Source organism: Giraffa tippelskirchi, chromosome 11, assembly GCF_054371585.1.
Source record: "Giraffa tippelskirchi isolate mGirTip1 chromosome 11, T2T-mGirTip1v1.2.pri, whole genome shotgun sequence".
Classification (NCBI taxonomy): Eukaryota; Metazoa; Chordata; class Mammalia; order Artiodactyla; family Giraffidae; genus Giraffa; species Giraffa tippelskirchi.
In genome coordinates this window covers 146091392-146115405 of record NC_137285.1, presented here as the reverse complement: position 1 = coordinate 146115405, position 24014 = coordinate 146091392, and the positions used below count along the sequence as shown (strand labels likewise).

General features: G+C 54.6%; 1 protein-coding gene and 1 non-coding gene across 17 annotated transcripts in view; both read left to right on the top strand.

Moving 5' to 3' along the window:
* The window catches only part of AMBRA1 (autophagy and beclin 1 regulator 1), a 168093-nt gene extending 144219 nt beyond the window's left edge, over positions 1-23874 (top strand). For 6 of the 16 annotated variants that reach the window (XM_081538478.1, XM_081538474.1, XM_081538471.1 and 3 more), the window contains 5 exons: positions 6766-6905; positions 14702-14794; positions 15990-16183; positions 22353-22839; positions 23106-23874. In XM_081538478.1, the coding sequence (XP_081394604.1) occupies positions 6766-6905; positions 14702-14794; positions 15990-16183; positions 22353-22839; positions 23106-23247 (1056 nt within the window). In that variant the 3' untranslated portion in view covers positions 23248-23874. Of the gene's footprint in view, positions 1-6765; positions 6906-14701; positions 14795-15989; positions 16184-16877; positions 17758-19720; positions 21997-22110; positions 22256-22352; positions 22932-23105 lie in introns of those variants that run through there. The other 10 variants (XM_081538476.1, XM_081538475.1, XM_081538470.1 and 7 more) reach the window with 5 other exon arrangements.
* Positions 13337-13408, top strand: TRNAC-ACA (transfer RNA cysteine (anticodon ACA)). Its single transcript has one exon. It is a non-coding gene; the product is annotated as a tRNA-Cys (tRNA).
* Positions 23875-24014: the final 140 nt, after the last annotated feature.

The following is a 24014-nucleotide window of genomic DNA, read 5'->3' as shown; positions in this document are numbered from 1 at the left end:
GGGAGGGGCAGACACCGAAAATAAAGAGATTTTATTTTTGTATCCTGGAAGGGTACTATTTCTTCAAGGAGAGACGGGGATAAAAGAGAGACAGCTTTGTTGTCAGAAATGATTTACTCCTTCCTAAGATTTTTGTCCTCATTAATTTTCTTAAAGCTGCTTGTCAGTTGATTAAAAGCCGCTTCCGCTGCAATTATCTTAAAGTTGACTTCAGAGATGTGGTTGCAGAGCACCCATCCTCAGAAAGTTCCTTTCTTCGGCACGTCGTAGGAAAGAGGGAGGGGTATGGGAGAAGTCAGGGGTGTCTCTGATGCGATTTGTCAGAGTAGGGAGGAGGGGGCAAGATAAAAAATGAAAAATAACGTTAGAGCTGCAATCAAAGCCGTTCGTTTAGGTGAATTTTTTCCATGACAGATTCCTTCGACTTTGACAGTTGTTTTTTTTTTTTTCTCCTCCATGGCTTCTTAGTAGAGCATAGCCTGTGCTGAATTTTATTCTCTTCACTCAAAATCTTACTGAGCCCCTACCCTGGGCCAGATACTTGGGTCTGGGAGTACAGTGAACAGAATGGATCTGGTCCCTGCTGTCCTGGTGCACACATGCTCGACGACTGCCTTCTCCATGGCCTTCTCACTGCGGCGTCGCCAGCCTTCCCTGTGCCCAGCACCCGAGAGGCACTCAGCGTTCGTCTGGGAAACAATGTTGCTCTGAAGTCTTGTGTGCTGTGTGTGCCCTGCGCATACATGAACACACACCCCTACTCACTGGCACCATCGGGGCACCTGGCATATGCCTCACGAGACGGTTATCGAACATAAGTGTTAGACGTAACCCTCTTGTAAATGGGGCGGAACTCCCCACAGTTCTGCTCAGCATCAGCGAGCCTCTCAGGGCTCTACTCCCAGCCCTGAGACGTGCTGAGAGGTTCCCAGGGGATGTTTCAGAAGCTAAAGGGGAAACATTTTGTTTTTTTAAGAATTGGGTGAAGAACCAACTTTTCCATTTCTAGAAGCCAAAAGTATTTTAATGTTACCCCCGTCTTGAACTTTCTTCTTTCAAAAAATTATGGATCAAGTAAAACAGATGAGGGCTTCCCTGGTGGCTCAGTGATAAAGAATCCGCCTACAGTGCAGGAGATGCAGGAGACACAGGTTCAATCCCTGGGTTGGAAAGATCCCCCGGAGGAGGGCAGTGGCGATCCACTCCAGTATTCTCGCCTAAAGAATCCCATGGACAGAGGAACCTGGCAGGCTGTGGTCCATAGGGTCGCACACTTAGCAAAGTATATGAATATATTTGAAAGACTCCCTCATCTGAGCCGAACGTCTAGAGCAGCTACGCATTTGGCCATTTCCTTTGAGATTTAGAAAAGTTTAAGAACTTGTGCTGTGCACAGAGGTGTGGGCACAGGAGGCAGTAATTATTTTAACTTCTGGAAGTTCCAGGAGTCTTGCGTGCCTTGGTATTTGATTCAGCACAAAACGGGATCCCTCACCTGAAGTCATCTCTGTGCTTCAGTCCTAATGGCGAGAGATGGTCTTTGGAAAGCATCAGGCCGACTGAAAAAGAAAATTTCTGTTCTCTGACTGTCCTTGGGATCCCTTTGAGAGGAACAGGTGAATAAGACAAAGTCTGTAGGTCTCCACAAATCACACGAGATTGGCTGGAAATGATTTCAAGGCACCAGGTTATCAGGAGCAGAGGAGGGCAACAGGTTCCCAAGCGTTAAGAAAAGGAGCTATTTGCTCTTCTTTTCTGCTAGGAGAGCTTTGGTTTAAACACGGGTGATCTAGGAGATTTGTTTTCTGCTTCAGCTGAGTAAAGAGGAAAGAGTAAGTGACTTTTGAATTTGATCCTGGTATTCTGATTTTTGTTCTTAAATAACCACTTCAAAACCAATATTCTATGAGTTGTAAACTCCAAAGTAGAATATAAAGAAGGCTTGGAGACAGTCAAAGAAATGAAAGTTTCTGAAAAGCAGTCAGATTCTCCTAGGGATGAGGAAACTTCAGTAACACAGGCGTCTGAAGCAAACCAGCAGCCCAGCAGAGAGAACAGGTGACGGTAGTATCCCTCCCCGGGCTCCTCTGGGGGAAGTGCATTTCTCAGCCTGTGACAAGATGTGTAGCCATCCATTTCCATTGAAAAGGTCAGCTGTCTCTTAGCATCTGCTTTCCATTGATTTTTCTTCCTCTTCCCAGAGAGTTAATTCTCTTCTAGGAACCCTCTCTTAAGAGCTTAAAGCCTCCCTTGATTCCCGTCGCCACCCAGAAGGCATTTCTCCTCCTCACAGTTCTTTCTTCCCCAAAGCCCCTTTGGCTTGGCGACTCCTCCCATGGCCTTTCCGCTGCGGCCTCTGGTTGTCCCCTTCCTTCAACCAGCCTTCTTTGTTTTAGTTAAAAACAAGGGCGACCTGCCGACCTTGCCGCCGTGTCACGGTCCCGCTTTCAGGATGGTGAGATTCCCAAGTGTAAGCAAGATAAGCGCAGAGTTCTGTTCTTTCAGCTGCTTATCTGGGCTGATCCAAGGAATGCAGTTTGCTGCTTGGGCTAATGATCTGAGCTTTATTGACAACGCAATAGAAAAGAAAGCATCTTGTTGAGGACAGCAATTCATTTTTCCTCTAAATTTTAAAAGGATGGAGAGGAAGGTTTCCCACTGCGTTCCTCTGGCTGCCTCTCGTTCTTTTCCTGTCTGTCTTTGAAGAAGAAACAGGACCCTTTTAGTGTTAATCCTGAAACTGTTTCCTTTTGTTCCTACTTCCTGTTAGTTAAGAGGGTTTGAGGAATGGAGAGGCAAGTGGTACGAGAGACCGTCTTGGGCCCCAGAAGTAGAAGAATCCTTGTCTTCTCCCACTCCATCAGAACTATAAAGATCCTGGCGACCTGACTCATCCCCTATTGACATGCTGAGACCGCACTGACTGAAATATGTGTTCCTTCTGGCTTATTGATTCCAATTCCGTTCATAGATGTTAGACAGAAATGAAAACCAGCCTCCTTGGGGAGGCGGGGGTTCTCTCAGCGTTTGTCGTCTAGCAGGGAACAGCTGCAGCTGAGGCAGGTTAAAACCAGGGCTCTGCAAACATGACTCAGCAGCTGGGTTTCATGTCCAGCCCCCTAGAGGGACCCCAGGACCTGATCTTCCTCCTCTAGTGTATAATGGAAGTCGGCGTTGTAGCCTCTCTTTCGTAAGAGATGGGGAGGAATTTTTGGCAGGCCCCCGGCTTTGTCCTTAACATCCAACAGGGAGTTTCTGGACACCTGACTAGTGTTAAGGAAGGCTCTACTGGAGATATATTTGGGGTGCCTTAAAATAAAGGCCAGAGCTTCCTTTGCGCTGTCTCGAATCTTCTCTCTTGTTGGTGCTGATGGACTTTGGGTTTGCAGAGCTAGTGCCAAGCCCTGTTGGAAGTGTGGGAGGAGAACCCACACATCACCCAGTCACAGGGTTGGAAAGACTGATGGCTGGAACCATACATGATCTGGGAGTAGCCAGAGCTACCCAACCTTCTGTCAGCATCGGGGAACTTGCTGCCCAGGTATTCAGTTGTCTGTGGGGCCTATTGTGAGGAGTCATCCCCGGTCCTTGAGATGCTTTGAGCTGCATCCAGAAAAAGGAATGGAAACCCCACCTCTGGGTGGTTTTCCACTCGGAGCAGATACTCATTCCTTGAGGGTCCTTTAGTTCCAGGCATGTGTTAAATAGGAGCACTGGATCCAGTGGCCGCTCAGAACCTGTACAGCAGGGATCCTGCCTCCTCTCTGCCCTCATCCCCCCTTGTCTTTTTGCCCTCATCTCCCTCCTTCCCATCCGAACATTAGAGTGTGATAAGTAAGCAAGTGCTTATCAGGAATTCTGGAGGCTGCTGATCTTCACGTGGCATTTTCTGGCTTCCTGCCACAAAGCAGGATTTAGCCTAATACCCAAATGCTGGAGGAGATGGGCTCTTGGGAGCTGCCCTTTCAACACTGTTTAAGGACTTGGGGAGTGGGGGTGTGCCATAGCCAGAGGACAAATTGATGCCCCGTGACTCCTACGGCCATGGAGGTTGTGAATAGCCGCGCAGCAAGGTCTCAGGGTCTCAGCCTTTATTTACTTCTCTCCAATTGCTCTGATCTTGTCACACCTAAGCTGGGTCACCCATCATACTGGCTTCTTGAGAGTTTTGTCCCCAAAGCAAGTTCCTGTACTTGAAAGTAAATTGATAGTATTTGCTTGTTAATCCCTCTGCAGTACCAGACCATAAAAGCTAAATTTGTGACATATGAGGTGTTTGTTTGCTTCTTTATTAGTCAGGAGCATTTCTATAAAAGAGTCTCCTTATTCTTATGAGCCCTTGGTCAAAACACTCAGCACGACCTTAAAGCATTTGATTTCCGAACTGTATTGTCCCCTTTCTTGCAAGACCAGTTTCCCTGGCCCTTCTGCCCCATTGCCTGCAGTAATGAATTGTTATGATTTTAGGGGAGTCTCTTGTGAGGCCCGTTAGAGCTGCCACAGGTGAAAAATGAAGTTTCCCTCATCCAGCCACTGAAGTGAACGCACATCCCTTCTAAACTCTGGGTGTATCCCCACCTTAAATGATCTGGCCTTTGGAGAAGGAAGCTTGAACACATTAAGAGATCCCAGCCACAGCTGCCTGATCACAACCACTTTGTCCTTTGGGTTTGTATACCAAGTCGTATTTAACCATAGAGCCGATAGGTTGCACAGAAACTATTGATTGTCTTTTGGAAAAGTGAAAACCTCTGTGAGAAAGAATGAAGGCACCTCACCCATCCGCTGACTTGAAGGAGAAGAGTTGCTTAGGTGCAAAGGGCAGAACACTGACCCTGCCATCACGTGGACAGTCAACCAGTGAGGCTGGTGGAGAGGAGTAGCCATGAATTCCTTCCCAGCTCCAGCCAGACATGTACGTGCAAGGAAGAGATTACCCAAAGGTAATGACTCGTTTAGAAATTCAGAGACTCCACTGGGCCCTTTTTCAGTAATCGCCTCAGACCAAAGATTTCAGGAGCCCTGGCTAATTCTTGTATCTGGAGTTTAAGTGAGGTAGAGAGGGCGTAGGAGGTTCTTAATGCAGCAGCAGCCACGGGGCAGTCGGTCTTAGGCCTCAAACCAGAGCTGGTTCCTCATCTGTTACAGACCCACTCGACCTCAGGACCACAACAGCACCGTTCCAGCAGCATGCTACTAGCTGCCCAGGCACGTTCCTCAGCACCACAAAAGCCGGAGAATGTTTACAGCGGGATTGCGTGCATGTGTGCGTGTCATACCTCGAGTGCACATGCCGCTGAGTTCTGTCTAGAGACTGTCCTATTAAAGACCTTTCAGATAGACTCCCAAGGCACATGAACACATGTTCCCAAATGCAGGGCTTCTTATCAGTTGATTTCTATAAATGGTGTGGACCCTTAGCTCAATATTTAATTTTTTGGGGGAGAGGGGTCTCTCATCAGGATAATGAGAAAAGTAATGATTACTATCCTGCCCTGAATTCATGCTTTAATATTGCTTCTAAATCATGCTCTCCTTTGTTCTCTCATTGTTCCCCCTTCCGTCAACCCTTAGCGACAGGTAAAGGCAGATGAAGTTCATCCTTATTTTATAAAAAACCTAAAAGGCTAAAAGAGAAAACTTTATATCGACTAAAACTCTAGTGTATAAATTCTCAGTTTCATGTCCTTTTCATAGGCCCTGATGACTTTTTTTGAAGCCCCAGATGCTGGTTCCTGGAAATATTGTAATAACCAGAGTTACCATTTCTGAGCTTGCACCAGGCATTTTATATACATCATTTCTTTTCATCTGCCCCATTATTTGAGTGGTGGTGCTGTCTGTGTTGAAACGGAGATCCAGAGACGTTGCTAATGCAGTAATGTCGGGACTCAAACACAGGTCTTTCTAACTCTAAAATGCTGCCCTTCACTCTTCCGCTGCCTGGCCCGTCTCTGACTGAAGTTGGTTCTGGAACATTGTGTCGATCAGTAGCCAGATCTCACCTTCAGCCCAACCTGAGACAGAGCTAAGCTGCCCCCTGAGGAAATAAACAGCAGCTTTGCAAAGATGTAGACCGACAAAAGGAGATTCCCTTTGAGAAACAGTCTGTTTAAGGTGCTTTTATATACACCAGAAAGAACTCGTGTACCTGTGTTTTCAAGAGTTCCCTCTGCCTTGCTTCCTACATCTTACTGCACCTCTTCGTTTTCCTTAAGAATAGCAGTTCTAATGTTGCTTTTAATTAGATGAATTAAGGATGTTCTCTGATGTTATCACCCCCTCCCGCCCCCCCATCACCTCCAGTTTCCCACTGCAGTGAGAGTGCTGTGGTTTCCGTGGTAACGGGGCTACCAGGGGAGCTTGACTCTCCCTGTTTGTCTGGTCAGAGGAAAGTTCGGGGCAGTGCTTCCTGGTGTGCTGGGCTCAGCATGCGGCTCTCCAGGGGGTTAAGTGAAAGCGATGAAGTGAGAACCGTTAGAGGCTGTGAGGGGAGCACAGCGAAGCTTCACGCAGAAAAGCCCCCACATGCCCTGTTATTTCCTGACCAGTCCTGAGCCCTCACCTCAGGTAAGAGGGTCCTGCCCTCTCCTGTGCGTCCCCAGGCTCTCAGATGCATTCCCAGTCTAACCATGTCCTGTCTTCCCTGTGGTTAGCTCGCTTCAGGCCGTGGGAGGGACTCGGTTTCCCCTGGATTTTGTTACTCTCGGTAACAGACTCTTTCTCCTCCCATTCTCTTCTCTTCCCTCTTTCTCCCCCACCCAGCGAGTTTTCAACGTCCTTTACCCCATGCCTGCTGACCAGCGGAGACATGTCAGCATCAATTCTGCCCGGTGGCTGCCTGAACCAGGGCTCGGCCTGGCCTATGGTACCAACAAAGGAGACCTGGTGATCTGCCGACCAGAGTGAGTGGCTCAAGGGGGCCGGGGCGGGGTGAGGGGGGCGTGTAGGGGGTCGTGCGGGCAGAGGACTGGAGTCAGCAGCATTCACCTGTGGGTCTGGCTGGTGAGGTGGGGTCTTCCAGAGACGAAATCCGAGCCTTGCTAGAGCCTACCTCATCCTCAGCATCGCTCCTTAAGGAGTCCTTTCCACCTCTGAACGGTAGCTCTCCATCCCGGAAATCTTCAAAAGATTGGTGTAGTTACCAAGAGCTCCTAAATCTGAGGCAGTATTGTTTTTTCTTTGTTTTCCCTGGTTCTCTGGTTTCCTAGTGATAGTCAAGTTTCCCTGCAGGCAGAAGCATAGATATCAACGATTCTTTTCTAAACCCTTTTTGAAAAATTCAGCAGGTGGTCTTGGGTTTGTGTAAATGCCATAGACCCTAACTTAAGAAATAAAACTAAGAGAATAGTAAAACCCTCATTTGTCAAGCCACTGATCTCTGACAGCCTGGCTCTATCTGTGTCCTGCCTGCTTTCCTTTCCGCTTGGGCCTCCATGTCATAACATTGAAGGCAGATTGAAAAGCTCAGTTTAAAGTGAAAATGATAATTCACTGGTCTTGATTGAAGGAGAGGGTGGGAGGCGGCGGGGAACCAGAGCATTACTGTCTTACATCCTTATGACACCTCCTTCCGCCTCCTGGTTTTTGGGGCAGAGAGGTCTTTTCAGGTGTCCTGTCCCTCAGGGCCCTGGGAGTCCGCCAGGTCTGTCATCAGTTTCCAGAGCCAGCCAGGTGGGGAGACTCGGACTCTGTGCTGCAGTGTGGACCAGGCCGAGGGCTGCGGGGGCCACTGCGGGGATCCACCTGATTAAGTGCCACGTCTGCCTCCAGGCCCTCCTCACTCACTGCGGAGTCTTGTCCGAGGGGAGCCTGCAGAGCACAGTGTGGGCGGGGCCCGGCTGGTCTGCTAGGGTCTCTGGCTGTTGGGCGTGTCCACGTTGCCTTTCGATTGGGCCCTTGGTGATTTTTCCTAAAATGTGTGTTTGGGTCAGTTCTGGTGGTCCAGCAAGGGACAGGTGGCTGAGCCTTTGTCCGCTGAGCTAGGTCAGTGGCCCAGGAGAAAGAATATCTGCTTCTGACAACAGCTGTTTGATCCCACCTAGAATTTTCAGAGCCCCTGCCACAGGGAGGGTCAGGCTGCTCCAGGCACCGGAGGCTGCTTGGTTCCGGAGGCTGCTTGGTTCTGCCAGCCAGACTCTCCTGGACTCCGTGACTGCAGAGCCGGCCCTTTCACTAGCTCCTGGTGCCTTTCCAGAACACAGCCTGCTTCTTTACCACTGTGCCACTGTTAATCCAGGCGCTGGATCTGTCCGTTTCTGCCCTCCCCCCAGCCTGTCCATCGTCTGGATCTGTCTGCCCTGAAGGATTTTACCCTACGTGCCGCTTTTCCCCAAAGCACATGGCTCTGGTTGTCTAATTCCCTCCTCCTTTCTTGGTCATTCACGAGAGGACTCTTAACAGGCATCTTTCCGAAACTGGCAGTTCTGGGTTGTGGTCTCACTCTCACCAGCCCTGTAGTTGCGGGCCTTTCCTTCCCTCTTCCTGCGGGGCGTCCTTTCTCAGCACTGCTGTCTTGTCTCTGGCTCCAGCTGCTCACCTTGTCCAGCCAGGCTCCCAGCCCCTTCTCTTCCAACAGTGGTCTGCTCTGAGCAGAGGCAGGATCTCTGCTCCCAGTTTGTCGTGGCCCCACAGAGGCTTTTACATCTGAAACCCCAGCCTACACACTGGGTGTGAGTCACAGACTCCTCAGCCAGACATGCAGCTGGCTTCGGCCTCTCTTTTCTCCCATATGTCGCCTTCAGCGTCCAGCGTCTCCGCGAGTGGGAGCCATCTCAGGCTGCCCAGGGAGCTCTCTTGCTGTCTGTTGTTCTTTAGTTGCTCAGTCGTGCCTGACTCTCTGCGACCCCACGGACTGTAGCTCGCCAGGCTCCTCCGTCCACGGGATTCTCTCGGCAAGAATACTGGAGTGGGTCGCCATTTTCTCCTCCAGGAGATCTTCCCAACTCAGGGGTTGAACCCTTGTCTCCTGCATTGCAGGCGGATTCTTCACCACTGAGCCACCAGGGAAGCCTGGGGAGCTCATTTCCCTGCCAGCAAGTCAAGTCTCCTCCATGACAGGAGAGCAGTCATGTTTGACACAATAAGCAGTGCCCCATCGCAGACCTAGTTGTGTTGGACTCCGAGCGAGTTGAGCCTGCCTATTTGGTGGCGTTCTTTGCTCCTGATGTCTTGAGTCATGTGAGTCAATGCCCCATACCTTAGGGCCGATATTTCAGGGTAAATTAAGATGGACAAGACTTTGTCCCAGGTTGTCTAAAGGCTCTCCAGGTTTCCATCACCTTCATTTCTATACTTTAGGCAGGAAGTACCATGAACAATATTCAGGTAAGGAAGTTAAGACCCACCGCAGGTCTCCCGGCGGATCAGTGACAGAATGAGGCTTCCTAAGTTTGCTGTCCAGAAGTCTTTCCTGTAGCTGATTCTTAACCTTTTTTTCAATCAAAAACCGCTTTAGAATTCCAACAAAAGCAACATACTCTCTTCCACAGAAAAATATACCACTTGCAGTTCTGTGACTCTCGCAAGATGTCAGGTGAAGAAAGCAATTCCAGATCACCGTGAGGCATTTAAGTGGGTCAGGTGACTGAGGCAGTGGGAAATGAGCAAGGATAAGTGAGACCGTGGACTGCTTTTTTTGTTTTTTTAAATATTTTACTTATTTATTTGGCTCCACCAGCCCTTCGTTGTGGAGAAGGCAATGACACCCCACTCCAGTCCTCTTGCCTGGAAAATCCCATGGACGGAGGAGCCTGGTAGGCTGCAGACCCATGGGGTCGCTAGGAGTCGGACACGACTGAGCGACTTCACTTTCACTTTTCCCTTTCATGCACTGGAGAAGGAAATGGCAACCCACTCCAGTGTTCTTGCCTGGAGAATCCCAGGGACGGGGGAGCCTGGTGGGCTGCCGTCTATGGGGTCGCACAGAGTCAGACACGACTGAAGCGACTTAGCAGCAGCAGCAGCAGCAGCCGCCCTTCGTTGTAGCACACGAGGTCTTTAGTTTGTGGTATGTGGGATCTAGTTCCCTGGCCACGGATCGAACCCCAGCCCCCTGCATTGGGAGCAGGAATCTTAGCCACTGGACCAGCAGGGCAGTCCCCATGAACATCTTTTGAACGCACTCTGAGTGGTCTCCGGCCCAGGATGAGGAGAACAAATAGGAAAGTAGAAGCCCGGCGTTGTCGCCTGCTGCCTGGCCCCGCGTGACACAGCTCCCTGGCACCCCCGTTCCCAAGGGCACACCAGCCAGCCAGCTGGGCCAAGATGACCGCCCTCCCTCCAAGCCAGGTGGTTGTCTGCCTTTGTCTCCAGCTCAGGCAGTTGCACTACGTTTTGTGCTTTCAGTCCTGTTCTTGATTTCTTCTCCATTGTCTTAGCCTTGACACACTCCCCGAGCACAGAGACAGAGGTAACAAGCTTCTTGGGCATCTCTTGATTGGTTTTAACACCCCACTTGACGGTAGGGGAAAAAAGCCTCAGGAAACACTGTCTGTCCAGGCGCAGCAGTTCCTAGGACAGGTGAGGAGAGGAGCCACTGTCCCTTCGGCCTGTATACGGAGCCCTTTCAGTGGCTGACAGCCCGGGTGCCCGCCCCCTCTTCCTAGCAGTGAGGGGCTCCTTTCTCCTTTGCTTCACCCCACACTTCTCCCAAGCCACGCCTGTGCCTCTGGCTGACCACCAGCCCAGCCAACACCCCCACCCGTGACCGCAGTGGGTGTGAAGTGCCAGATGGGTGTGAGGCACTGCTTGCTCACTTCCTCTTCGTGGCTCAGCCCTGCAAATGGGGGTGGGGAGGTGCGTCTGGGAAGACCACTGCGTGTCAGAGTCCACTCAGAAGGCAGAATTCAGCGACTCATGTCAGGAGAAAAGAAGACCGGGGGGAATCCCCTGGTGCCCAGCGGTTGGGACTTAGCACTCCCACTACCAAGGCCCGGGTTCAGTCCCCGGTGAGGGAACCTGGGATCCCACAGGCTGCATGGCACGACTGCACCCCCCTTCCCCCCCAAAAAGAGACCTTCTTTCCAAGGAGAAAGCTGTATGGAGCTTTCCAAGCCTCCACTGATAGATGAAAGAAGAATGTCCTGAAAGGGAATATACCCTAGAAGTTGGGAGGTTCGGAGTCAGAGTCCTGTGTGAGAGTGTCATGAGGGGTCGTTGAGCCAGGCCCAGAAGCACCGTTCACAGAGGCAGCCAGGTGCTGAACAGAAGTCTGTTTGAAACGGCTGACCCCGACTGGCCTTCCCATTCTTCTCCATCCCTCTTTGTCTAGCTTCCAGGAAGGACCTAGAGCAGACAGTGGTGACTCACTCATCGTCCCTAACGACCAAGGAGAAAGGAGAAGGTTGGCACCGTTCTTTAGCTTAGAGATGGAAATAATGACATTGAGTATTGAATGGAGTTTCCATGGCCAGAGAGGGTTATCTTTGACTCTGTTCCCTGGTCTGGTGCCTGGCCTTTCAACCAAATGCACAAGCTTGTCATAGTCAAGCTGGTCTGACCCCAGAAGGTAGAACAAATCATGGCTTGCATTGGACCTCTTAGTGAGAAGCAGAGGGGATTGGTGTCAGGGGGAGAAGGGAGCAGCACGTTGATAGTCCCCATTGCCCCTGGTCTGTTTGGCAGTTGACACCCTCAGTAAACGACCAGAGTTTGCAGCTTGGGGCTGAGGACGCAGGCTGCCAGACGGGAAGTGTCTGTGGGGCTCTGGCCGTCAGCGTCCTGCTGGCAGTCACAGCTCAGGGAGTGCCTTCAGGTGGCCTTTTCTCTGAGACGGGAAGGAAGGGGCCTGGTCACCCAGGACGTGGTTTGGTGTAGGCTCAGTGTGAACAGTTTGTTGTCACTCAGCAGCCCGGGGTAGCAGCCGGTGCAGAGGAATTAGAGAGGAAGGATTTGGCGGGGACCCACATGGTATCGCCACTTGTCAATAAATCTTGACAAGTTTGTAAATCAGGCTCCCCGGCAGCTGGCTTCACATGGTGCCTCACGCAGCCCGGATCTGCTCATCAGAAACTGTAGTGGTGGTTTCGTTTTCCGGGGGGCCTCTGCTTTTGACTTCTGGCCATTTGCCTCTTCCTGCACATCAGGTCCTCTCTCTCACCTTTGCCCTCCACCGCCCTGTAGTTCTCAGACATCCCTCACAAAAGTAGCTGAGTATTTGGTGACTCAACTCCCTGCAGCCTCGAGGAGAAACAGCCGCTCACTGAGACCCAGGAAGTGTGACCCGCCACCCCCTGTGTGTCTGTGGGAGTGGCCAGTGTTCAGATTGAGGTGTCTGGACTCTGGGTGCTGGCTGCAGTCCTAGCCTCCAGGCTGCTGTAAGAGGCAACTGCAAGTGTCATAGTTGTTTTCATTTTAGTCACTCAGTCATATCTGACTCTGCTACCCCGTGGACTGTAGCCCACCAGACTCCTCTGTCCATGGGATTCTCCAGGCAAGATTACTGGAGCAGGCTGCCATTTCCTTCTCCAGGGGATCTTCCCGACCCGGGGATCGAACCCACATCTCCTGCATTAGCAGGCGGGCTCTTTACTACTGAGCTACCAGGGAAGCCCCAGGTGTCATTACCCTGAACTTTAATTCTTCACTGATGTTCTTTTAGAAGGCGTGTCTGAAGATCACGCCAGCTGCCCTCTTAGTGGAGCTGGGGGCCGGGGAGGGGTGGGGATTAGTCCAGTGCAGAGAGAGGACAAGCCCTTTTGTGGCTGCGGCCCTTCCCCACAGGTGAAGCCTCATCCCCAGAACCTTAGTGGCCCTCTGGTGACGGGTTTGGGGCCTGTCCCCTCTTGCCTGAGGTAGCATGGCCTCCTGACACACAGTTTCTCACCATGCAGGCGCCATCAGACCCCTGTTCTATCTCATCCTCATGTTTAGGAAGGAATAACCCTGCATCACCGCCCCCAGCTCATCTTTTCCTGGCTGATCCTCACAACCCGCTGACTTCCCTTTGCTCTTTATTGAAGAAGTTGTGTTGTTATTGTTCAGGGTGGTGACCTAAGCCTCTAGGCTTTCGTTGGAGCTTTTCTTACTTCGAGCTGCCATAACAGAATACCACAGATGGGGTGACTTAATCACCAGAAATTTATTTCCTACCATTCTGGAAGCTGGAAGTCTGAGATCAGGTGCCGGCATGGTTGAGTTCTGGTGAGGAGTCCTTGACTGGCTGGTAGACGATCACCTTCTCTCTTCTCACTGTGTCCTCACGTGATGGAGAAAGAGAGTAAGATCTTTCTTCCTCTCTCCTTTATAAGGCCTGAGTCCTTTTGGATTAAGGTCCCAGTCTTGTGACCTTATTTATTAACCTTAATTACCTTTTAAAGACCCTGTCTCTTGGGTTTCCCTGGTGGCTCAGTTGGTAAAGCATCTGCCTACAATGCAGGAGATCCAGGTTTGATCCCTGGGTTGGGAAGATCCCCTGGAGAAGGAAATGGCAACCCACTCCAGTACTCTTGCCTGGAGAATCCCATGGATGGAGGAACCTGGTGGGCTACAGTCCATGGGGTCGCAAAGAGTCGGACACGACTGAGCAACTTCACTTGGGGGGTAGGGTTTCAACATGTGAATTTGAGGGAATTCCGTCTACAGCAGAGCTTTTCAAGCCCAGTGTGCATGCCCTGACCCTCTGAGGAGCAGAGCTGGCCATTTGGTCTCTTACAGTCTCTTCACGGACACCAGAGTGCTAATCACAGGGCTCAAATACACCTCTTTCCCAACTCTTTACCCTCTTATTTCACCACCGTCAGCAGCACCCCACCCTGAGCCCTGTGACTGGTGTAGGTAGCATCTTTTTCAGTGAGGAATCTTTAAAATTAAAGGCGTCTTGCGTCTTGGCACCCACCACTGGCAGCCAGGCTTGCTGCCTGAGGAGGCACGTCAGTCTAGAAAAATAAGAGGCCCCCGCTTCCCTCCTGGCAGTTGTGCCTGGGTGAGAATGTGATAAAGTGCTGGACACCCCACTGCAGGGAAAGGAGGAGCCAGGGCCGGGCTGGCAGCCGGGAGAACTTGATGGGCAGAAACTCCTTTCTCTGCCATCAGCTGTCTAGCCTATCGCCGCTGGAGTTCCTCTCCTCACCCCGGCCCCTGGAGAAGCTTGTGAGCCCTCCCAGGTCATCTTCAGCTCTCCCCGTTGCTTTTCCAGCCTCTACCTGGCAAAGGAGTCTCTCGGGCCAGAATAGAACGAGATGTGGGCCTCTCTGGCTCAGCGGGAGCTTTTTCCTGTTAGCCTTCTGAGCTCCAGGCAAAATAAGAATGTCAGGTTGCCCTCATTTGCCTCTCTCCTGGCTGCATGGCTGTAGGGAAGACCCAGTAGTGAGAGCCTGCACTCCCGTCCCGCACACTGAGCAGGGCTGTTAGACAGGGCAGGCTGTGGCACTTGGCGTCTCCAGGGCCATCTCAGCTCCTGCCCTGTATGGCTGAAGAATATGCGGAACTCACTGCCTGTGACTAGCGTGGCTATCTTTTTGCTTCTCTCAGCCCCCAAGAGAAGCCAGTTAGGCTTTGGGTGATGGAAAAGGCTGAAGCCGCCACTCCAGGCATTGGGGCTATTGGAGATACATCAGGCCTCTCTGCACTGAGCCTCCTCACGGAGCGTCTCTTCCCAGCCTCAGCCCAGTCCCAGGAGAGAGGAAGGAGGGGAAAGGAGCGAGGAGTTCCAGCCGTTCTCTAACGCCTTCCCCCTATCTCCTTCCCAACTGATTTCCAGGGCCTCAAACTCTGGTGTTGAGTACTACTGGGACCAGCTGAATGAGACGGTCTTCACTGTTCACTCCAGCAGCCGAAGTGGCGAGAGGCCTGGGTGAGTGTGTAAAGGAGACGGCCCGCCGTCCCTGCCGCTCCAGTGGGCTCCAGTGCAGTGCCCTCGGACCTGGCTCGGGGGTTTCGTGGGTGTCCCTTCACGAGAGCAGCTCCCGTTTGCTCAGCTTCACACTTTGAGCTTTTGTACGTGGTTTTGTTCAAGAAAAGTGTTTCATGGCTAAGAAAGAGAACAGAACCTCTGCTCTCCAAGTCTCGATTGAAGACCAGCTAGGACCCCATCCAGCCCCCCAGTCCTGGCCGTGGTGTCCAGGGGAGCCGCAGTGAAGAGAGAGCTCTGGAGAGGGATGCCCTCCCTAGGAAATTGCTCATGGGCAGCCTCCCACGTGACCCAGGCCTCGGGGACCAAGCTGCCCAGAGCTGCAGCCCAGGAACAAACCCTCCCCAGGGACCACTTAGTAGGAACTTGGTGCTGATCCTCCCATCATTTAATTCATTAATGGAGACGGGAATGTTCTGAGAAAACAAAGCGCTGGGTCAGTGATGAAGCAGTCACTGCTTCCTCGAGGAAGTCCCGGGCACAGTCCCCAGAAGCAACTCCAGACAGGAGGGGTTGGTACCCGTCCTGAGCATCACGGCCTCCCTCTGCTGCCAGCCTTGCTGTCCTGAGGGTCCGTGCCCAGGAAATGCCCAAGGAAGGGGGGGTTAGCTTTGGGTCTTGGCCTCACTCATCGGCAGCTGGTGTGCCCTGCTTCTTAGGAGGATCCCCAAACAGCCTCAGTAGGAGTCCTATGTAGTGGAAGTTCCAAGAATTTAATCTGGAATCTTGTCACCATGTAGTTAGAAGGAAGGAAAAGCTGAAGAGAGGGCCACTTCTGCTGCTAACCCTTGGTCCCATGGCTTCTAGCCACTCAGCTGGTGGCTTCCTGAATCTTGAGTAAGTGTCTTTTAAGATCAGCCATCTCTGCCTCCCCAGAAAGGCCCTCACTGTTTGAATGTCTGGACTTTGCAAAAGCTGGGTGGTTCTGCCACCTCCTTTTCACTGTCCCAGGACGTGGACTGATCTGAAGGAGAAGGACACATACAAGTTAACCAGCAGCGAGAGGCCACTGTGGGAGTGGGCCTCAGCCTGCAGGCCCTGGTCGGGGCTGTGCCAAGTTCAGGCGCAGAGCAGGCAGGGCTCTGGGGGGCCGCTGTCCCCAGCCCTGCCCGACTCCCTTCTGCCTTTCTGTCTCTAGCACCAGCAGAGCCACATGGAGGACAGACAGAGACATGGGCCTGATGAATGCCATTGGCCTGCAGCCCCGGAACCCCACCACGTCGGTGACGTCTCAGGGCACCCAGACTCTGGCCCTGCAGCTGCAGAACGCAGAGACCCAGACGGAGCGGGAGATACAGGAGCCGGGGACGGCAACTTCGGGTCCTGGTGAAGGTAGGAGCCGTGTAACGCTAGAGGGGAAATAAGCCAGAGGGGAAGGGAGATTGGTGGTGAGGACCATTCTCGCCCCTCCCTGAGGCTCCTGCCTACCACGCAGACAGGTGGTGCTGGGAGCACGCCACGGCCACCAGGGCGGGTGCCACTTCGCAGTGCTAAGCGCCTTCTTGGGCAGAAATGTCACTTCCCTGATCTGGGCCACCTGTTGCAGCCTCCCAGCTGCTCTTAAAGCTTGGCTCAGCCCTGACCAGGGACCCTGACCTCCTTATCCTCTGAAACTTGGAGGGCTCAGAGAGTCGCAGAAAAGGCAAGAGGGACACCCTGCTGCAAGCTCACAGGCCAGAGAGCTGCCAGGGCCACCACCCCCCCTCCCCGCCCCAACCTGGGGTAGCTGTCTCCCCGCTCCAGCCCGGCCGATCGGGAGGCCCTTACATACACCGTCCTTCATGGCTGTTGGGGCTGCGGCCTGGCTCACGATCAGCCCCTTCCTCTCACCTAGCTCCGTGCTGGCCTCACGCTGCTGAGGACCAATTAGCACCTCCCTGCCTAGCGCTCAGGCCCCCTTTGGAGTGTGTCCGCAGCTGTGTTCAATAGGCTGTTCTCAGCCGGTTGCTCTCCTTACCCCTACCCCAGCCCCTGGCTGCTCCTGGCTCCAGACACGGCAGCCTCCAGACAGCCCCATCTTCTCTAGGTCTGTGGTAAGCCACCTGCTCAAGAGAGACCAGGAGAAGACAGGTGTGCTTCAGGCAGAGGAACAGATCTGCCTGTGCCCCTCAGAGCACAGCTTCCGTGCCGCAGTGCCCGCCCCGGGCACTGTTCTGTGGCTGCCGCGAGCTGCCTCGTCTTAACAGCCAAGTCCCCTCTCGGTCTGTGGCCTGGGCCGCTTCCTCCATCTGTTGGGTGGAAACCCCTGGTGTGGGTGGAGCTGCCAGAGCAGCCCGGGCCTCACGGAGGAGGAGAGCGCTCGAGCACCTCCCGCCAGCCCCGGGCGGAGTCCTGGTCTGGGTGGCCCCTCTGCCGCGGTCTCGTGACCCCTTGCTGTCCTCCATGTGTCAGCTGCTGGGGCTGCCGAGACAGGCCTTGGTGCTTCCCCAAGGAGCTGAAGTCTAGAGAGGGAGGCAGACACCCAGCGGGTAGTGACTTCTCGTGATTAGGATCTCGGGGCTGCAGAGGAGGGGAGCTGCACCCCGGTTCTGGGGCTCAGGGACGACTCCTGGAGGAGGCAACTCTGAGCTGCACCTTCCAGGATGAGGAGGAAAACTCCAGGCAAAGTGGGGTGCGGAGGAGGACAGGCACTGCTCGCAGAGGGGATGGCACCTGCAAGGGCACCAAGCTCAAAACCATTACAGCCTGCACCAAGGACCACTGGCGGGCTCTTGTTTGTGGCCGGTCAGCGCGTGTCGAGAACTGAGGCTGCACGCGCAGGGAGGGCAGGTTACAGGGAGCTGGTTGGGGAGGGAGGCCTTTGCCCCCAAGGTCAAGTGCAGCGGGGGCCACCCACCTGAGAAGAAGGGCGTCCTCCCGTGTTTTCACCTGCCAAAGACGCTCTGGTTATTTCTTGACTCGCAGCAGCTTGTTTCTGACCCCCAGTCAATTATGATTGTAAGTGCCTTTCTTCGTGTTTGGGGGTAGGGAGGATGGGCTGGCAGGAGAAAGGAGAGTCTCTTTTCCAGTTTCAGAAGCCAGAACTTCATTCTCTCCCAGTCTCCTCCCTGCAAAGCAGAGCGGTTGGTGGAGGGTGAGCCCTTCAGAGGCCAGAGGCGCTTTTCAGCAAGGGGGCAGCCGGGAGGGGAGCCGTGGCCCAGTAGCTCAGATAGCTCACTGCGTCTCTCTGTGGCCCGGCGACCTTTACCTGGAGCTCTGGACCTCTGGCTCTGAAAGGGACATCGTCATAGTCCTTTGCAGAAAACCCACGCCTAGAAAGAAGGGGAGCGAATGCAGGGGGCATTGACCAGCGAGCCAGCCTCTTCTCTCTTGGGGCCAGGAACCTTGTCCTGGGGTGCTTTGCCGCTGACCGCCATCCGCTGCTGCGGCTTTGGTAGGGGAAGCAGGGGTCAGGAGTCTCCTCGGGCTCACACTTCCTCCCTGGTCTGCTTTCCCCATCTAGGAGGCAGGCACAGCAGCTTTCTCTCTCTCTCTCTCTTACTGTCTTACTCATTCACACACATCTCTCCTCCTCTCCCCCCCACCCCCAGTCAGCAAACTAGTGACCACATCTGCAGAAGCATGTAGAAGAAACCGCATCAAGCTGGTTAACTCTTTCTCTGGGCTCAGCTAGAAAGCGGGCCCCGTGGGGGTACCCGCGTGCATCCCTCCACATGCCAGGGGCCGAGGTGCCTTAGGGTGGGCAGCCGACTCCACTTGCGGCAGTTGCCATTCTGTGGCCCCTCTCTGAGCCCTTTCCCATTGGCTAGCACTGAAGGGTTCTCAGCTACTCACGTTCATGCTGGGTAGGAATTTTGTTACAACCCATTCAGTTCTGTCTAGGACTTCCTGGAGGAGCCCTCCATGGGGGGAGTTGGCAGATGTTGACTCTTTTGCTGGTCCAGCTTTAAAGCTTCCCTGCCCATCACTCCACAAGAGTGTTTGCTCCCAGCTCTGCCGCCATGCCTGCCTGGCAAGCAGTGGGCCCTCCGCAAGCGTGGAATGGATGAACTGAGCCGAGCTGGGGCCCTGCCCCCAGCTTGGCTGTGCTACACTGTTTGGGAGCCCACAGTTCTGCCTCTGACCACTGCGAAAGGGTGCCTGGACCTTTCTGTTGTCAGGGGAAGACGATAGTACGGCTACAGGAACCTGGGCCTTGGACCAGGGAAAAGCAACCGTGAGGGGGAGGGACAGGGTGCCCCTAAGATGAGGACAGGCAGCTCCTCCCCTGACACAGCCTGGCTCCCCTCTTCCGGGCGGGGAGACCCCAGAACTGGCCATCATGGGAAGTTCCTGATGCCACCCTGGCTTCTGCATCCAGAACATACCTTGCCAAGGAAATGATCTCGTGTCAACACGAAATCAGTCTCCCATTTTTCAAAGACAAAAAGAAATGCTTTTGCTGTAGGGAAGGCAACCGCAAACTTAACTCCTGTGGCTGCCCCTGCTCCTGGAGCTTAGCTTGGATCCCTGACCGCAGCTGCCACTCCCCGCAGGCCCGGGGTGTTCTCCTCTGGCTGCCTACCTGGGCTCTTAGCCTTGGCTTAGAGCTCCCAAGAGGGTGGCATAGCTCACAGCTCTGGCTGAAGCTCCCCGCACCCAGTCCTGAGAAAACCGTTAATGTGTATGTTTTAAACACTTCTATCCAATCTTAATTATTGAGTACTTTACATCTAGTGTTGTATTAGGCGCCATGAACCCAGAGGGAATCAGATTCAGAGTTGAAGCCACGTCTCTCCCCTCACACATTAAGTCCAGAAAGGAGATGGGCGTGGAAGTGCACCCCAGGGCAGAGGGTAACACGGGCCCAGCTTTTGGAGGCCCCCTGAAGGCCGGAATGCCTGTAGGCGGTCTGGGAGCCCTTGAGTCACCCACACATTCATTTGACAGGTAGACTCCAAGTGCGAGCCCAAAGGGGATCAGAATGTAGTCTGACGCCATCTGGGACCCGGAGCCGAGAAGGGAGAGACTCTGCCGTGGAGAGGTGTGAGCCCTGCGGGGCTCAGAGAAGAGGCAGCCGTGCCCAGCAGGGTCTTGGGCAGGGCGAGGGCGGGCCCTGGCCCTGAGAACAAGAGGACTTGGGCCGTGGGGCAGCGGGCCGGTGTGCGACAGGGAGGAGCTCCACGGTGTGTGCAGGCAGGGGCCCCGGGCCCGTGGCAGCGCCGAGTCTGTGGGTGTGGAAAGAGGGGTGGTCAGGGAGGCAGCTGGGACCCGGCCGGAGGGCCCTTGAGTGTCACAGTGAGAGTCCTAACTGCTTTGAGGACTCTCGGGATTGCTGGGTTTTGAACAGAGTATGGACTCAACCAGAACCCAGTGGCTCCGAGTGGAATTAGGATGGCAGTAGTAGCAGCCCGGAGGCCGGGAGAAAGGGGAGAGAAGCCCACAGTCCCGTTCGGACAAACAGTCGCAGCTGCGGTGACAAACGGCCGGGACCCAGGCACCGGTGTAGCGGGAACGGACAGAAGGGCCCAGAGTCAGGCGCCCACAGCTGTGCTGGAGCCTAACTGTCACAGCTCCCTTAGGCCCCAGGCAGCCCTGCCCTGCCCCTCAGAGTGAGCTACGGGAAAAGAGCGGAGTGTTCACCGGGCACGGTGCCCAGCCAGTGAGCTCCAATGCCAGCAGGCCGTGGGCCAGCCCGCTGCACACCCCGGACAAGGCTGGGGAGCCCTCGGTGCATGGAGCTCTTGGAAAACTGCTGGTGGCAGTGAGCGCAGGGGGTCCCCCGGGCCCTCCCCAGACATCCCTTTTGGCTCACAGGGTCGACGCTCTGCTGGCAGCGAGGCCCTGGGTTGCCCTTTCCTCTTACCCCTTACCTGCTGCTGGTCGGCTTTTCCTGAGAGGAGTGCTCAAGAGCCCTTCAGGTTCTCTCTCCCCTGCCCTTGGAGTTGGCCTGAGTTGCCTAAGGGGGAAGTGCCTAAAGCAGCTGCCTTGAGGGGTTGGAGGTGGGACGGTAGAATTTACCAGAAATCTGGAGAAAAGCAAACTGGACATCAGCGAAAGCCTCGGTGGAGTCCCTGCTCAGTGCTGGGGAGGGCTGTCTCCCCGAGGAGGGACCGCCAGCACACGCCACCATGCTCCCGCGAGGACGGAGGGCTCTGCCAGGACGTCGGCACAGCTGGGTTAACACCAGAGCTTGGACACCCACTACTGACCAGGCAAGCAGTGACAAGGCGCTGGATGGTGCGGCAGCAAAGAAAGTCTTACAAAGGTAGCAACTGACAACAATACTGCCAAAAGTTCAAAACTCACCATCAAAGCCACCCAAACTGCAAAGTCCCCAAGTGGCCAACAAATAGCCAAAGGACACAAACCCGTCCACCGTTTGGTGGAGCAGCCCTGGCAGCCTGGGAGCCTTGATCATAGCTGCCCACAGGCTTAGACCACTCACCTGCCCAGTGAGGGCTGAGCACAAGCAAGCAGCCCAAGCTAGAGGGGTGGGGCTCTTCCTGCAGAGTCCGGGTTACTGACGACAGCCACCACGGAGCACCTGCTGTGGACCAGATGCTTAACGGGCATCATCTCATTCCCTCCGCCTGGCACCGTGCAGGCTGGATGTTTTCATCCCTCTTTTGCAAGTCAGAAAACTGAGGAATGTGGGTGGCAAGGGATTTATCTACGGTCACACAGCTAGTGAATGGCAGAACCAAGATCTGAGCCAGTGTCATCTGCCCCCTGCAAGGAGATGCTCAGGCCTTTGGGGAAAAAGCAGGACCTTCCCTGTTCCTCCCTCGAGATGTGGACTGAAATCTCAGGCCGGGGCAGTTGGCTGCCTCCAGGGAAATGTGAGGGTGTCAGGCATCCAGCCCCGTGAGAACAGCACGTGGGGAATGATGTGGGAGAGTGGGACAATAAGAGGAGACAGAATGCCTTCGAAGTAACACTTGAAAATCGTCTTCCTCATGTGCATTTAGAAGAACACAGCTTTGAAAAGGTGCCCAGCAGAGCATTTGTCTTCTAGCCACACCCTGTACGGCGCCCTCGCTTCCCAAACACCAGACATGGACCCTGTCCCAGGCCCAGGTTTACCAGGCTGTGTGAGGCAGGGAGGGGCAGACACCACCAGCTCTCTGGGCCACCTCCATAGGATGCAAGACCAGCCTGCCTCTGGTGTCCACAGGGTTAAAGGCAGACTTCCAGCTTCAGGTCCAGGCCCCGCTCTTAACCAGGTGAGCAGTCTCAGCCCCTAGGCTGAAGTATGAATTAGGATTGTTTGGGGCATCTTATCTAACTTTCAAGTCCTTGACTGATTCTTCTCTTTTTTTTTTGGCTGCACCATGCAGCATGTGGGATCTTAGTTCCCTGACCAGGGATCGAACCCGTACCCCCCCTGCATTGGAAGCACAGAGTCTTAACCACTGGCCCGCCAGGGAAATCCACTTGATTGATTCTTGAAATGAGGGGTTGGCCACCGCCTTGTTTCTGCCTGTAGGTAGAATCCTCCCGCTCCTCCTAGCACTGCCCTGCCTGACTCAGAGGCCCAGGCCAGCAGCTGATTCCCTCCCTTCTGCCTTGTACCTTCCAGGGGAGGGCTCGGACTACGGGGCCAGCGGGGAAGATGCGCTCAGCAGGATCCAGCGGCTGATGGCTGAAGGGGGCATGACGGCCGTGGTGCAGCGGGAGCAGAGCACCACCATGGCCTCCATGGGCGGCTTCGGCAATAACATCATCGTCAGCCACCGCATTCACCGCAGCTCCCAGACGGGCGCTGAGCCGGGGGCCGCACGCGCCCCCTCGCCCCAGCCCTCCACCTCTCGGGGACTGCTCCCGGAAGTTGGGCAGCTGGCGGAGCGAGGATTGAGCCCCCGGACAGCCTCCTGGGAGCGGCCCGCTACCCCTGGGCGGGAGCCCGCCCTGCCCTCCTCCTCCCCGGCCCCTCCTCCTGCCCCCCTCCCCAGCACCGAGGGACCAAGCCCACAGCGCTGCGACCTGACCAACAGCAACCACCTTCCTGATGGCGGGGGCAGCGGCAGGGGGGAGGCCGCAGGCCCCAGCGGGGAGCCACGGAACAGGTAGAGACAGGCGTGCCCTGGTGCCTCCCCTTGAACCGCTGAGCAGAGACCGGACCTCACAGCTGACTGGGAACCGCGGGCTGTGTCAGGGAACAGGAGCGTGAGGGTGGGGGCAGCAGGGAGTGAGGCGGTGCGAGGGGCCAGGCTTGCCTCCGGGTACCAGACCCTTCCAGGATCTGGAGCCCAGGGGGTCACAGACTGCTGTGCTCAGTGCGGGTGAGGAGGAAGTGGGTATCCCTGCCACGCACCACCCCCCTTTCTCCTAGAACCGAGGCTCAAGGGACTCAGCCCTGGGCAGAGAGCCCCCAGGAGGGTGAACAGTCTTCCAGATCTGGGCCCGACCATCCTGGCCGGTGGCCAGTGGGGCAGCTTCTCCCCGTTCACCTATCATGCAGGCAGAGCCACTAGGAGCCCTAACGCAGGAGGAACGGCCCGGCCCCCAGAAACCACCTCCATCTCTGAGCCTTCCAGAGCTTCAGCCTCTTGATCATCTTCCCCCACAGAGACCACAGTCATGAGGCAGGCCCGGCTCCCAGACTCCTGAGGACAGGGACTTCTGCAGTTACTGGCGGGGGACAACTGTGGAGTGGAGGGGGCGGCCTGCTTGCCGAGACAGGATGTAATCAAGGGACAGGGGGCAGGCCCTCACTCAGGAGAGGGGGTGTAGGCTGGCCAGCCCCCAGGGCTCGTCCACCAAGCTCCTCCTTCCCCGCCCGCCCCAAGGCCCTCAGAGCAGCACTGCTGAGCCTAGGCCAAAGCCAGCCCGAGGCTGGGGGAGGGGATGAGACTCTGGGTCAGAATGTGAGGTCTTGGTCTGTGATTTAAGGTGTTGCATGTGGAATCTTGAACTGTACGTGTAGTTTCTAGTGGAGAAATCAAGGCTCTGATTATTTTGTTTTCAGTATGAAAAATGTGATTACTTTTCTGTTTGTAACTCATCATAGCAACATTGTGGTGGGAGGAGAGGGGATAGTCTGACTGCTAATGAGGGAAACACCAAAGATCTACATCATTAAAATGATGATACGCCCCTCACCAGTCTCCTCTCTGTTTGTTTCCACGGGGGATGGAGGGACGGGGTGGGGTGGGGGCCATGGAGCCGAGCTGCCCCGGTTCTCCTGAGCGCTGCCGCTGGTGCTGCTGTCCTCGGTGGGGAGCCCCATGACGCCTCAGCA